Raw genomic sequence first — 16,349 nt, 5'->3', positions numbered from 1 at the left:
CTATAAAAATATGCAAAAAACAAAAAACAAAATGTAGCTTCCAGGAAGGATTGGTAGGCAGGAAGATCCAGTCAGGGCCAATGTCAAAGCATCAGCAAGGAAGTTAGACTGGAGAGAGTGAGCAAATCTCCTACCCAGTAATCAGTACAGAGCCGTATTCACCACGTCCCCAGACCTGCTGAGGACAAGAGACTCCCCCTCCTCTAGTTACTGTTAGTCCTGGGGCTTGGGCTATGGTCAGTGAAAAATTCTACTGCTCTCTGACCAGCCAGGGCCCAAACAATAGGCCTCTTATTGCCAGATCCAGTCAGCTTAGGACCAAAGATGAAGGTGGCAATGATGATGGTGGTCACTCAACTATTACCGACCCATGGATAGCAAACCCTTTCCTTTCCTAATGCCTGTGATTAGGAATCAAAGAATTTGTCAAAGACTGACTAGATGAAAACTCCCTTCCCCTTTTATCACTCCTATAACCCTTATCCCCCTATTCACCCTATCTATACTCCTCTGTGTCCTTATTCTATTCTGCCTCCCCTTGCATTGTGACCTCTGAGACCCCTTATCTGTTGTTAATAAATTGTTCTTCATATTAGACTTCGTTCTCTCAAACACCTTCCATCTCCTTGAAATCACAGAAACCTGGTTGCTCACGAAAGACATCCGTCATTCTTTGCTCTCTCAATACTGACTTCTCTGATTCCCTCCCTCCCTCATCCCCCACCTTCTCTGTAGGTTGAGTGGTGTAGCAGGGACCTAACAGCAGAAGACAAAAGGCACCAACAAGGAATACTTTTGAAGATTAACTTTCTAAAAATGTACATTTTTTTCTTTCCACTTTTAAGTCTATTTTCTTCAAAACAAGAAAGTGATAGGCGCCCCCAAAAGTAGATTATATTATAGTACTATAGTAATCATACATATAATAATCTTTGTGGAAATAGAGAAGAGAATGGGAAGAAGAATGCTAATGATGGATCTGGGATGGTCATATGTAGCAATGGATCCTTTATAAGTTGGGTATTTGTTCAATGATTACTGCCTATATAATGGTTTTCATCTGTGTGTATGTTTATATGTTTGTGTTAAACTAACTAGGGTACAGGGTGTCTTGAGTTACTTCCAAGCTTGTCTTATACTTAAAACAGATTAACTTTAATTCAGTTTTTTTGTTTGTTTGTTTTTGTTTTCTTTGCTAAGCAGTGGGGTTAAGTGACTTGCTCAGGGTCACACAGTTAGGAAGTGTCAAATGTCTGAGGCCAGATTTGAACTCAGGTCCTCCTGACTCCAGGGCCGGTGCTCTATCCACTGTACCACCTACATGCCCCAATTCAGTTTTATTTTGTTTTAAGAGAGGCGGTGTGGTATAGATAGAGAGCCAGAAGGAAAACATGGGTTCCAGTTGTGTTTTGACATATTCTAGCTATGTGTTGTTGACTAGTCCCTCAATCTTTCAGGGTCCCAGGCAACTCTCTCCACCCTACATGCAGAGGAGGCACCCTTTCTTATTAGGAATTTTCTATATTGAGGAAACACAAGGCTAGTCCTGAAAGTCATGTTGCATTCTTAGCAGAGGGAATTATCGTAAAACCAAACTTATGGCACTTTCAAAAACGAGTCAGAAATTGTTGGCCATGTTAGAAGAGCTCTCACAGTAGGCTATGCTCAGAGTATCTGAAGTTGAGTTTTCTCTTTTTGGCAAGCAGCAGTACTTCAGATGTACATTGTGAACTATTAGATATTTACATTTGATAAGTGCTATGCCTTATTAAATATATGATTACAAATATATAATAAGCATAAAGCAAAGTAACTTCTGTGTAACTCATTTGGACAAAGGTAGCACCAGGAAGTGTATTTTAAAAAAGAAGTATTTCATTAGGAGTGACCTGACTTAAATATTGTGTTCTAAGTATTGAGGATATTTCAGAATATTATTGCAAAGCTGACCTTTAGATTCCATGATTTTATTTATCTTTTAATCATGCCTGAATTTCTCTGCTTCCGGTTGATAATGTTATTTCACTTATTCTATTTTGATTCTTTATCTCATTTTGTTTTAGGTCAGTGCAGAAACTTCCATGGCATATATATACATATGTATGTATGTATATGTATATATGTATGTGTGTGTGTGTATATATATATATATATATATATATAAGTTAGTAAGTACATCTAATACTTTAAAAAGGGACAGGAATAGGGTCTGAGCCTGTGATTTAATTTGTATAGAGAGCTCTCAGACAAAGAAAATGCTGTAAGAAACAGATTAAACAGTTTGGCTTTCTTGCATGATGATCATAAACACATTAGTTTAGAGGTACCTTAAAGTACCGTAGAAATCTACTTGTCTGATTCCTTCATTTTAAAAACGAATAAGTTGAGACCCAGAAAGGGGTGTACCTTGTCCACATTTAGAAGTGAGGAATGGCAGACCAGATCTTCTGCTTCCCAGGCCAGTGCCCTTTCCGTTCATCATGACTTTAGAGGTGACAGGGTTAAATGTGTATAGAGGAAATGATGACAAGAAGCCAAGGCAAGGAAACTATAATCAAAATGTTGGACATTCTGGAATCTAAATGAGTCAGATGCTCCTCTCTGCAAAACCCAAGGCTTTGTCTAATTTATTTGTCTTGATTTAAAAGACTGTTTGAGGGCACTTATTCACATAAATTTATCGATGTATAAATGGTGCTGAGTCATTTTGTAAAAATGTGTTTTTTAATTCTTAATGTAATAAAGGCATGTTCCTCTTTCAGTTGGTAAAGAACAATGCTTTGTTTTGTTGTTGTTGTTGTAGCCAGCCCCCGGGAGATTGGAGGCTATACTAGAATGTCTGATTATTGCTCATTCTGTGGGAGTGGAAAGTCTTTATGATGATTGTATGAAGTAAGTGATCTGAAGTACTGTTTATCCTTTCACTTTGGCAGTCCTATTTTTATAACTTTCCTATTTTGATAGCACTTTCAGATCTGTCTATTATTTTTTCTAGACATAAGCTTTAGAACTGCAATGGCCACAAGTTAGGATAATTGAGCTAATTTCCCAGTTTAGTTCTCGCTTTGAAGGTAGACAGGATTAATTATATGCATATTTATTAAATGTAGTTTATTGTGTAGAGTTCTGTTTACATTGGCTTAACTCAATGTTAGGCTGAAAACTACTTTTCTACAAAAGATGTAATGTAATCCTACCATGAAATGAATTAAGAATGTTACCATAAGTTCTAACCATAATTTCATCTAGTTATGATGTAATCATTTGTACTTTATATCATTTAAAGGTGGTAGGACATTATTTTAATTCTTCTCAATTTGAATTTCTAATAGGTGGATTGTAAAGCATTTTGCGAGGTGTTGGTCAGAGAGGAGCTTTGCAAATATACCTCCTGAGATCCAGAAAAATTGCCTTACTATGCTGATTCAGTCTTTAGTAAGTATACCCTGAATGATTTTTTAAAAATTTATTATTGAGATTATTCAGTTTTTTAGAGATAGTACTAAGTCATTTAATCTTTTAAATATGTTAATTAAGGCAGTTTTTTAACAAAAGAAAGACTTTGCTGTTAATATTATCTGCTAAAATAATGTTTATATTTTTGTCATATTAGTATATTTTTGATACTTTAGAGAGTGGTCAAAAATATGTCAAGTGGTCCTTAAGTTAATTTTTAGTCACTAAATTTATATGTTGTATTATATGCAGAACTGGAGAGAATTCTGATTTTTATGGAAATATAGATTCAAAAAAGAAATAGCCTATGAATTACCTTTAAAAAAAATTAAGCTTTTTACAAAAAAAAGCTTAGAACATTAAATATATATATAATACAGTACCACAGATGTTCTTGATGGGAAAACCACAAGTACATATTTATAATTATTTTACAGGGTTGGTGACCATTACTAAAGAAATTTCTTTTTGGAATGTTAACTGATTTACTAGAAGGTTGTTTTTGAGAAAGAAAGATGTAGAGTTGCAGTTAATGTACTGTGAATCATAGATACTCTGGTCTTGATTTTTTTTCCCTGAACATAATTGGAAAAAGAAAAGAATAAATTTTATTATTTCTTGCATGTTAGCACGGTTATCCCGCAAGGTCCATCTCTCCTTTCCCCTACTCCATGTATTCTGCCATGGTCTAATTAGCTTCTATGGATTCAGTTACCATCACTGTGGAATGACTTTCAGATCTGTTTATACATCACTGATCTCTCATCTCTAATGATATCCTATATTGCTAACTGCTTTCTGGACAGCTCTACCTAGATGTCCCCTTGTCATTTCAAACTCATTATGTCTAAAACAGAGCTCATTTTTTGCCATACCCATACCCCCCAACCTTTCCCTTCTCCCTTTCTCATTCCTGTTAAGGTCACCAGATCAGCCGCCCGGGTATGCAGCCTCTCAGAGTCACTCTAGGCTCTTTCCTCTTCCTCACCCCCTAAGATCCAGTCAGTTACAAGCTACCTTTTTCTGTCAATTCTGTCTGCACTTTGTCTTTTAAATCATCTCCCTTTACTTTCTATTCTCTCTAGTGCCCAGCTAGTCCCCTATTATGTCCACATTGCCTCAGTAGCCTCCTGATTGGTCTTCCTGCTTCTAGTCTTTCCTTCCCCGATTCTTTCTCCACATAACTACTAATATTATCTTCCATGGGTCTGAGATAAGTAAAGTGCTTTGTAAACCTTAAAATGCTGTGTAATTATTAGTTATCATTGTAATTATTGTTATATCACTTGTGATTAGAGGCAGCATGTCATAGTGGTGAGAGCTGGCTACAGTACCCATAAGATGTGGCTTCAAATCCTGTCTCTGAAAAACCTTGGCTGTGTGATCCTGGGCAAGACACTGAACCCCTCAAGGTGCTTGTCAGTGGTCTAAATCTGTAAACTGCAAAGAAGGTGCCAACCTGCACTCCTAGAAGTTTGTCACCTCTCTGATAGCAGTGAAATTTCAGCCCCCAGCACTATTCTGCCATTTCCCTTCTCAGAAATCTTCTAAGATAAAATACAAACTTCTCAGCTTGGCATTGAGAACCGTTAACAGTTTGGCACCCAGTCTATCCATCTAGCCAATGACATTTTGTATTCCTTCCTTTCCTGCATTCGTTTCAGGAAAAAAAAAAATAAAACTAGCCTCCTTGTTGTTCCCTCAAACTGACTTTTCATTTCCTTTTGCATGCCTCTGCACAGTCTGTGACCATCAAGGCTCAGAGCAGATGCCATCTCGTTTTCAAATCCTTACCAGATCACTTCTCCTCCTTCTGAATTTACTTTGTATTTATTTATCCATAAACGTGTTGTATTGTCCCAGGAGGACTGAAGGTCTTTGAAGGGAGGGATTGATTTGTTTTCATCTTTATGTCCCCAGTGTCCAGCCCAGAGTAGCAACTTAATAAATGCTGAATCTTTTCAGTGCCTCTCTTTTCCTCATCCCTGTCCTGACCTCTCTCATCTGAACTTCTCCTGCATTGTGTTTAGTCCTTTTTTGATGACTTCATGTCAAATAGAACTTCTAGCTAAGTTGTAAACTTTGTGAGTCTTATATCATACTGACCTCAATAGAAAATGGCCTCAGATGTCCCAGGGATCTATCTTTGGCATGAAGTTGTTTTGTATTTTCATCAATGACTTGGATAAAGGACTAAATGACATAGTTATAAAACTTGGAGAGGATGTAAAGCTGAGAGAGATAACTAACAAACACAGTGGATGACGGAGACAGTATACAGAAAAGATCTCTAGAATATTGTACTGAATTGAATAAGATCAAACTTAACAGGGATCCATCTTACACTTAAAGTAAAAGAAAAGCACCCAAAGGTATAGCACAGGTGAGGCATGGCTAGTTAGATTTGCATTGAGGTCTAGTATCCAGGGAATTATTTATTCAGTTTGGGCACCACTACTTAGGAAGGATATTTATGAGCTGAAAGGCATCCAGGGGAGGGTAGACAGGATGGTAAAGAACCTTGAGATCATGCTATATTAAGATCGAAGGAACTGGGAGTATTTAATGTGTAAAGACTTAAGAGCAGAGAGATGGGGAGGGAAACACAATAACACTTGACTCTTTGAAGAGTTCTTGTTTCAAAATGGGAACAGACTTGTTCTGTTTGCTCCCAGAGAGCCAGGACTAGGAACCATGGATAAAAGCTACAAAGCTACCCATTTAGGTGTAATGTATGAAAAACTTTAGAGCTGCTCAGAAGTGTAGTGGATTTCTCCAGGAGGTCTTCAAACAAAGGCTGCATGACCAGTTATTGAGCTTCTTGGACATGGAATAGGGTTCTGGACCATGTTGGACCATATAGTCACTGAAATTCTGTGATCTTACTTTTCAAAGAAATGAAATTTGTTTTAAAAAAATTTTTAAACATAGTTTTACATGACGTATACCCTTCACAAAACAAATGGAAGTTGACCTGGGTTCTTGAAGGCTATTCCACCATAGCCCAAGTTCTGGCATGCTCTGTCCTTGGAAAGGCTTTGAGAGGAAGTGAGAGCAACATGGTGGATTAGCAGGAAGCTGTGCAGCAAGCCTCTCCCCCCCCCAAAAACAAAACAAAACAAAACAAAAACGAACTTCTACAATACAGATTGAATCCTAGTGGGGAAATCTAAGAAAAAGTCACAGTGACTCCTTTTTCTAGCCCAGGTCGGCGTAGAGAGGTGAGATAGGTCTACAGGCACTGAGGATGGGATCTGGCGAAGAATAGCCACATGGAGCGCCTTGGCACCCAGGAGCAGGCTGTGCCCTTGGATAAACGAGGTCCCAGACTTATACCGGGGTGCCATATGATAGGAATGGGCGCCACTTGGAAGCTTTGTCATCCATTGTTCATTTCTTCTTCTCAAAACCAGGGCAGATGGAAGAGGGGACCTGTGTACAGGGGTGTCATTTCAGGGTAGGAGTGATTAATAGGCCCTGAGTAAGGTAGTAAAAGAGGAGCAGTTGCGTGGCTCAGACTTTGAAAGCAGAAGGAAACCTCACTTCCACCTGTTAGCCTGATTTGAAGCTTGCAGAGTAATAAACCAAGGCAAAAATCCCAGACTCAAGTGGATTCTGTAGTTCTGTCCCTCTGAACCAGTAGATCTTCCTGATGATGTATCAGTCCAGCAACAATCTTCTTTTGTTCAGGCTCAAACCCAGATCAGGATCTAGCTAAGCTCAGAACAGTGGAACAGCAATAAGACTTTGCCCTCGATTAGACCACTTTGAGAATAGTAGAAGCTTGCAGGTCCCCAGCCCGAGTTATCCACAAGGTCCTGGAATAACACAACACTCAGTATACAAGAAAGCATCAATATGACCATCCCAGGCTTTCCCTCCAGAAGTGCACAGAGTTGTCCTCTAACTTCAAGTCTGAAGTCAGAAAGTAGGCGAGAAGACTGAGCAAATTAAAAAAAAATCCCACCATAAAAAGCAGTTATAGTGATAGGGGCAATCAAGACACAAACCCAGAAGAAGAGGATAATTGCAAAGCATCTACAAGGAAAGCCTCAAACAAAACCACAACTTAGGTACAGATTAACTAGAATTCCTGGGAGAGATGAAGCACTAGTTTTAAAAAGAGTTTAAAGAGTTTTTATAAATGAAATGAGAGTGTTAGTTTTAAAAAACTGGAAAAGAAATGAGAGCTATGGGAAAAAAAATTAGAAAAGGAATTTATAGCTTGGCACAAGAGGTACAAAACCTTGCCTAAGTACCAACAAACTTCCTGAAAATTAGGATGGACCAAATTGAAGATAGTGACTCAGTGATACAACAGTAAATATCAAAACAGTCAAAAAGCTGAAAAAAAAATAGAAGAAAACGTACTATATCACATAGTAAAAACAAATGATCTAGAAAAAAAATTGAGGAGAAAAAAAAATTAAGAATCATTGAACTACCTGAACTCTATAACCAAAAAAAAAAAAAAGGAAAAGGAAAAGAATCTACATGTAATTTCAAGAAATCTTTAAAAAAAACTGCCCAGATTTCTTAGAAGTAGAAGACAAAGTGTGCGTTGGTCAAAGGTGGGGGTGGGGTGACCAAAAGGCAGGGGGAAGATTCTCTGATTACCTCTTGAAAGAAACTTCCAATTGAAAACTCTTAGGAACATTATAGCCAAAATTCAGAGCTTCAAGGTTAAACACACACACATACATATCTTGATCTATATCTATATCTATCTATTAAGCATCCAGAAAGAAGAAATTCAAGTACTGAGGAGCCACCATCAGGATGAACTAACAGCCAACACTTTGAAAGAACACAGAGCCTGGAATATGATATTCTATAGCAGGGGTGGGGGAACCTGCGGCCTCAAGACTATGTGTGGCCCTCTAGGTTCTCAATTATGGCCCTTTGACTGAATCCACATTTCATAGAACAAATCTTTTTAATGAAAGGATTTGTTCTGTAAAACATGAACTCATTCCAGTCAAAAGGCTGCACCAGTGACCTAGAAGGGCACATTATGGCCTCAAGGCCACTGGTTCCCCACCCCTGTTCTAGAAGGCAAAGGCTATAGGCTTAAAACTAAGATTAGCTTACCCAGCAAAACTGAATATAATCCTTCAGGAGAAAAAATGGATCTTTAATGAAATAGAAGACTTTCAGCATTCTTGATTAAAAGATTTGGGTAAAAAAGTTATGGTCTTTGAATCTGATTACTATTGTGCTGATGAAAGTGATGGTTTCAGAGAAACTTGGGAAGGCTTACATGAACTGATGCAGAGTGAAGTGAACAGTGAATATACTTAACCATTTATATGATATATTTTTCCCAAATGAATCTAAGCTCTTTGAGGAAAGGGACTGTATTTTGTCTTATCTTTGTATTCTTACTGCCTAGCAGAATCATGTGTACATAGTAGCTGTTTTAAAATGCATGTTAGATTGGACACATTTTTAAGGACATTGAGGGATAAGTTCTCAAGCTATGTGAAAGAGAAAAGAATATTGAATGATTTTTTTTTAAATCACAAACATCATGCTGCCAAAAAAGAGCCCTTGAAAAGATATCAGTAACTATTGACCCATAGCACCACTTTCTCATTTCTACAAAAATCTTTATGAAAATAATTTACACATATATGAAGCGTATCCTTGTTGCAGTCATTAAGGGAAAAGAGGCAGAGATGTTCACAAGCAGTATCTTACATTAGACCACATCTTTACAAGAATCCAAGGTACTCCATGTTTGTTATTGTTGATCTATAGAAAAACATTTTATTTATTGAGCAAAATGTTGCCTTAAATGCTGTCTTCCTGCAAGATACTTTCATACAGATATACAAGAGAGACAGATTTTTTTTTCATTGATCCTCTGTTAATAACAACCAAAACAGAACAGGACATTTGCTTACATGATAGTTGCTATCATGAAGGACATCCAATCTACTTTGAAAATGGAAGAATTACCTAGAAATGGTGAGGTCTTCCAGATGCTGCTGTTTGTTGATTTTATTTTACTGATTACATTAAACCATAAAAAATTGCAGAGCCTCTAAATGGTGTCTATGTTAATTTCAGCCCAACTATCAATGCAGAAAAAAACAGACAAATGAGTGATCTCTAAGATCTCTTCCAGTTCTAAATCTGTGATCCTAAAAATGCTATCCTGTCATCCAAATTATGTTGGATGGACAATCCGTGGAGCTGGTTTATCAGTTTATGTACTTTGGATCCAAAATCAAATCAGAGAAAGAGAGTGGTCGTGATTGTATTTGGGAAATTGTGTGGTGCTTTAAGTCCAAGATTCTTCTCGGAAGAAAATATCAATTTCATCGTCTCATGTTTTAAAAGCATACTATATGGTTGTGAACTATGGAATACCACAACCTCTGTGAAATTGAAATTATGACTTGCCAAAAGAACAAGCGCAGGCGATGTTCTTACACTAACAATAAAATGAGCATGAGGAGTGAGATAAAAGATGAGATTTAAAAGCGTGACTGGAAAAGGGGGTTGAGCAGTCAGGTAGCAAGACTGAAGACTAACAGATGGACAATACCTCACTGACGCCAGAGGACCTAGAGAAGACCACAGGTGAACCCCCTCTGGAGGATGGACGAGGGGACCTAGATGTGGGTGCGCTGCGAGCTACTCTGCTGTAATCCTTGGAGATGACAGACCCCTTGGAGCACTGAAGAAGTCAATGAGCATGCCGTTCCTGCCTCCCTGTAAGGTTTGCAGGAGGCTCATTTGCTTAGGTGAGAAGCAAGAAACAGATGTTTCTATGGACCCAGGCCTTATGTTTATAAACATAAAAGGAAGCATTGTTCAAAACATACATTTTAAAAACACCTCACATTCATAAGTAAGATTCTTATTTCAACTAATTTTTTTCATTTATCAAACATTTATTTTTTTCTTCCTTTTTCTTCCCTCTACCACTGAAAGAAAGAAATGGAGAAGGAAGAAAATGAAATCGTCATCTCATTTATGCGCAGTCGCACAAAATAAATCCCTACACTAGCCACATCCATAAATGCTTTTCTCATTCTGCATGTCACTCCATCATCTCTCTGTCGTGAGAGGGGCATTATTCTTCCTCTGTCCTCTGAAATCATGGAATTTTGTTGATCGGCGTTAAGTCTTTTAAAATTGTTCATTTTTACAATCTTGATGCTATGATATAAATTGTTTTCCTGGTTCTCCTCACTTCACTCATCATCAGTTCATGCAGATCTTCCTAGGTCTCTCTGAAACTATCTTTTTTCATTTTTTACAGCACAATAGTATTCCATTACATTAATATGCTATTGCTTATTCAGCCTTTCACCAATGGATGGGCACCCCTTAATTTCCAGTTCTTTGCCATTACTAAAGAGTTGCTATAGTATTTTTTGGTACAAATAGGACTATTTCCTCTTTTTTACTTAATTGCTTTGATGTATAAGCCTAGTAGTGGTGTCACTGGTCCAGAGAACATGCAATAGTTTAGTGATTTTGGGAGGGCATAATTTAAAATTCTTATTCATGACTACACCTATCTAGACAATTCCATCAATGTGGCTGTTTTCCCATAGACCCTCCAACGTTTGTCACTTTCTTTTTTAGTTAGCTTTGCCAGTCTGATAGGTGTGAGAGCCTCAGAGTTGCTTTAATTGGCATTTCTTTAATTATTAGTGATTTGAAGCATTTTTAAAAATATGACTCCAAGCTTAGATTTTCTTCTTTGAGAATTGCCTGTTCATATTCTTCAGCCATCTGCTAATTTGGGAGTGGGTCTTATTAATATAAATTTGAACCACTTCTTTCTTGGAATTGAGACCTTTATCAAAGAAACTTGGTGAAAAAAAAAATCCCCCAGTCAACTCTTTCCCTTATCTTAGCTGTGTTGGATTTGTTTCTGCAAAAACTTTTTAATTTTATATAATCAAAATTATCTCCCTTCTGTGACACTCTCTCTCCTTTGTTTGGATATGACTCCTCAATCATAGCTCTGAAAAGTAATTTCTTCCTTGTTTTTCCAGTTTGTTTCGGAGATGCTCTTTTGTAGCTGAATTATGTATCCATTTGGAATTTATCTTGGTGTAAGTTATGAGGTTTAATTTCTGCCATATTGCTGTCCAGTTTTCCCAGCAGTTTTAATCAGGTGGTGAGTCTTGCGCCAAAAGCTGAGGTCTTTGGGTTTCTCAAACCATAGGGTACAAGGGTCGTTTGCTTCTGTATGTTATGTACCTAATTTGATTGGTGTCTCTCTCTTTTTTAACCAGTATCAAATTGTTTTAATAATTACTGCTTCATAGTATATTTTGAGATCTGGTAGTACCAGACTCTCTTTCTTTCCACTTTTTTTTTTTATTTACCTTGAGATTGTGGGCCTTTTGTGCCTCCGGATGAATTTTGTTACTATTTTTCTAATTCTTTAAAGCAGTCTTTTGGTAGTTTAGTATGGCACTGAATAAGTAAGTTGACTATAATTTTTATTATAATTTTATTATGATTTTTATTATATAGGCTTGGTCTTCCCATGAGTAATTAATATTTTTATAATTATTTAGATCTATCTTTACTTCCATAAACAGTTTTTTTGTGGTTCTATTCATGTAGTTCTGTGTGTATCTTGGTACATAAACTCTGTGTGTGTGTGTGTGTGTGTGTGTGTGTGTATTCTATAATTACTTTTTTATTTTTTAAAATAGATTTTATTGGTGTCTCTTTTTTTTACATCACTGTAATTTCCCCAGTATTTCTGCCTTTGCCCCCACCCCTTTCAGAGAGGCATCCATATAACAAATAGTATCTTTTTAAAGAGAAGAAAAAGGAAAAAAATCAGCATAAAAAGTCTGAAAATATGTATAATGTACATTTGTGGATCTCCCACTTCTGCCACGGAATGGGATGAAAGTATGTCTTTTTTTGAGCCATGATTGTTTTTTACAATTTTGCGGAATTCGCTTTTGATCTTTTTTGTGGTTCTTTCCATTTACGTTGTTGTAGACATTGTATATATTATTTTCTTGGCTCTCCTTAATTCACTCTGCATCAGTTCATGTAGATTTTTACATGCTTTTCTGTATTCATCATATTCATAATTTCTGACAGCACAGTAATATTCTGTTACATTGATCTGCCACAATTTGTTTTAGCCATTTCTCAATCAGTGGGCATCTACTTTGTTTACAAATGTTTGTTGTCACAAAATGTTTTATTATAAGTATTTTGATGTATATGGAGATTTTCTTCTTATCAGTGGTCCCTTGGTGTCTGTAGTTATTTTAAAAGGAATTTCTCTTTCTTTTTCTTCCTGCTAGGTTTTTTATTGATATTATAGAGAAATGCCAGTAATTTGTGTGGATTTATTTTATATCCTTGTTGAAGTTATTGCTTCAAGTAATTTTTAGGTGACTCTCTAGAAATTTCTAAGGATGCCGTCTTATCATCTGAAGAAAGAAATAATTTTATTTCTTCTTCACATATGTGAAAAATACTTATTTCTGGGGCAGCGAGGTGGCACAGTGGATAGAGCTGCAGCCTTGAAGTCAGGAGGATCTGAGTTCAAATTTGGCCTCAGACACATAACACTTACTCGCTGTGTGACCATGGGCAAATCACTTAACTCCATTGCCTAACCAAAAAAAAAAAAAAAGACTCCAAAAAAATTTGGGTCCCATTTGTTTGAGGGGGGAATGATGGGGTTGGGATCTGGGCCCCAGAAAGGAAAATCCCTGGACTTTCCCATATGGCCAAGTCTCTGGCCTGAGGCTATAGTCCCATCAACTGGCCTGTCATTATGGCTATGCCCAATCTCTGTACCCTTAATTTAGCCTCGCCTTCCATTGTCTTACGTCCCTGTGGCCCCCCCTAGCCACTTCCCACCCTTAATCCTATCTAGGCTTCATTCTCCCTTGGCCACCCCTGGAGTTCTATTACTTCATAGACTACTTGACCATGCCTAGATCCCTCCCATAGTCTTTCTGTATATAAGGTCCATCTCATCTCCATTAAGATGCTTAGATTCTTATAATCTAGCCATTGGTCAGATTCTTATAATCTAGCCAATAGTTTACTGATGTTCAGACTCCTTAAGAGTCTGCCCAATATGACAGATGTTCTAATAAATCTTGTTTTGGGCTGAAAAAAAATGCTTATTTCTTCAAATTCATTTTCTTATTGATATAACTAATATTTGTAGCACTTTGTCAAATAAGAGTGATGACAGTGGACACCTTTGCTTCACTCCTGATGTATTGGAAAGGACTCTGGTTTATCAGTACTTGTTTTCATCCCTGAAAGTGTTTGGTACCATACTGAACCCATATTTAGCACTAGAGAGAGACTTATTGACTAATTGAATTAGGAACTGGAGAAGGCCATGCTGCCCCTCTGTTGACAATATGGAAAAGACATTATCTTGGGTAACAGTTAAATATAGTTTATCAGTATAACTTTATAAACTCTATACAATACCAAAATGACATATGTTTATGTGCAGGTAAAATCTGATAATTATACCAACCCTCCTTAAAATTGCTGCCTATTTCCTGGAAAGAAGTTTTTTTTTCTTTTTTTTTTAAACATTAAATATTTTTTTTCCAAAATCACCATGATGTCAAAGGCTGATTATCAAACTAAGTTTGGGTCAAGTATCTGTGATTCATTTTGGATTTGTTTTTAATTATTTTTATTTTTTTAATGGACAAGTGTCCACTTTTTCTCCTTCCCACCTCCCCCCATTTGAAAAAATGAAAAACTTTGTAATAAATATGCATAGTAGAGCAAAACAAATTATATAATTTATTTTGTATTTGATCTTAAGAAGAAAAGCCACACTCAAGAAACTCTCATTAGCTTCATCAGAAATGTAAAACCAAAGTAATAGGAAACATTTGCAGCAGAAGGAGGGTTTTCGAGTGAAGGGCTTCATCCCTGGAGTTATTTGCTGTATTTGTGAGCGGTTGCTAGTTACTAAACAGTGTCATCATTAAACATTCCAGGCAGCTCTCTGCAGGAGACCACACTTTTACAGCCACCTAGCTGACTGAGAGACAGCATTGAGTGTAGGGAGAAGAGAAGGAAGCAAGTGTTTATTAAGCACCTGCTGGGTGCTGACCGCTTACCAAGTATTATCTTCCCAACAACCGTGTGGGTGCTGTTATTGTTCCCATGTTTCAGTTGAGGAAAATGATGCAGACAGGGGTTAAATGACTTGCCCAAGGTCACCAACCTGGAAAGTGTCTGAAGCTGGATTTGGACTGTTTTTCCTTACTCTAGGGTCAATGCTCTGTACATTCTGGTGCTTACTCGTGGCTTCATAGTCTAATGCAGATAGAGCTAGACTTGGAGTCAAGGGAGACCTGGGTTTGAATCCCACTTAAGATAAAAGACAAGTCACTTCATCTCTCACGCTCAAGTTCCTCATTTGCAAAATGAGTGATGTAGTAGATAGAGTGCTGGTTTTGGAGTCAGGGCCACCTGAGTGTAACCCCAGCCTCAAACACTTCCTAGCTAGCTTGATCTCGAGCAAGTCACTTCAGCTCTCTCTGCTTCAGTTTCCCAACTGTAAGATAGGGATGATAATAATAACCCATACCTTCCAAAAGCTGTTGTGAGTATCAGATAGAGATATTTGCACATGACTTAGTGCCTGGTACAGAGTAGGCGCTTAATAAATGTTTGTTTCCTTCCTTCCTTCATAGGATTGTGTTGAGAATCAAACCTGATAATGTAGGCCAAGGCAGTGTGTCATGGTGGATAGAGAACAGGCCTGTGAGCCAGAATGGTGTGGATTCAGGTTGCACCTCTGACATATATTGGCTGTGTCACCCTGAGCAACTCACTTAACCTCTTAGGATGTTTACTCTAGATAGCTGTCTAAGAGCATGGTGCAGAGAAGAATGTTACCTCACCTGAGAGTTCCCTGTGCCAGTAAAACCATATGTTCAGTCCCTATCTCTTTCCAAACTAAGGCACTATTTAAGGTACTCAGCCATTATTTTTGTTATTGTCTATTTGTGCATTTAAAAGGAAAAACTCAGTGGCACAAAATGCAGCCTTGAAGAAGAATCTTAAACAAGGAGTCTTCGATATATGTTAAATTTCTACAAGAATCTGTGACAGATGCAACTACAGAGATGATTTTCTCAGTAGAATGTGAAGTTCTGACATCAGGTGAAGCATAAAACAGGGAGACATATGTTTACCAAACATGTTTGCCAGTATTCTGAAGGGGGTTCCTGCACAAAGTCCAAAAAGAGGAGGGCTTTCCTGTTGATGGCAAGATTTTCTAAATGCTTGCATAGTGTATCAACAGGTGGATATGGCTTAGACCAAGATGTCTTTTCTAAGCATTCTTCAACAAATCTGCATGTGCTGCAAACTTGAAAACCTCCATCATCCTGCTGGACCTCTTCAACATGTTCTCCCAAATATGATTCACACAGAACACCATACTCTAGAAGTGGTCTGAACAGGCTTGTGTACATGAGTACAATCATCTCTTTATTCCTTATTCCCAGGCCTCTCAATGCAGCCTAAGGTCATATTAGATTTTTGGGCTGCCATGTCATACTCTTGACTTCTTGGGCTTGTAATGCAGCAAAACCCCTCGAGTGTGTTAAACTCCTGAACCTTGATTTTCCAAACAAAATTCTGTGATTAAAAAAAAACAAACTCAAATGTAAGACTTTACATTTTTTCCCTATTAATTTTTTTTTTGGGGGGGGGGTTAGGCAATGGGGTTAAGTGACTTGCCCAAGGTTACTCGGCTAATAAGTGTTATGTGTCTGAGACCGCAGTTGAACTCAGGTCCTCCTGAATCCAGGGCTGGTGCTCTATCCACTGCGCCACCTAGCTGCCCTTCCCTATTAAATTTAGTCTTATTAGATTTGACCCTATGTGATAAA

At 37.6% G+C, this 16,349-nt stretch overlaps 1 protein-coding gene across 5 annotated transcripts in view; it reads left to right on the top strand.

The window, feature by feature from the left end:
* Nucleotides 1-16,349, top strand: part of KIAA1107 (KIAA1107 ortholog) — a 131,705-nt gene that overhangs the window by 76,985 nt on the left and 38,371 nt on the right. For all 5 annotated transcript variants that reach the window (XM_027838025.1, XM_027838029.1, XM_027838027.1 and 2 more), the window contains 2 exons: nt 2,804-2,892; nt 3,333-3,435. In XM_027838025.1, coding sequence (XP_027693826.1) covers nt 2,804-2,892; nt 3,333-3,435 — 192 coding nt within the window. The remainder of the gene's footprint in view (nt 1-2,803; nt 2,893-3,332; nt 3,436-16,349) is intronic.

The sequence above is a fragment of the Vombatus ursinus genome, unplaced genomic scaffold, assembly GCF_900497805.2.
Source record: "Vombatus ursinus unplaced genomic scaffold, bare-nosed wombat genome assembly UNPS02014825.1, whole genome shotgun sequence".
NCBI classification, from domain to species: Eukaryota; Metazoa; Chordata; class Mammalia; order Diprotodontia; family Vombatidae; genus Vombatus; species Vombatus ursinus.
Note: the sequence above shows the minus strand (reverse complement) of the source record. Positions and strands in the feature narration are given on the sequence as shown.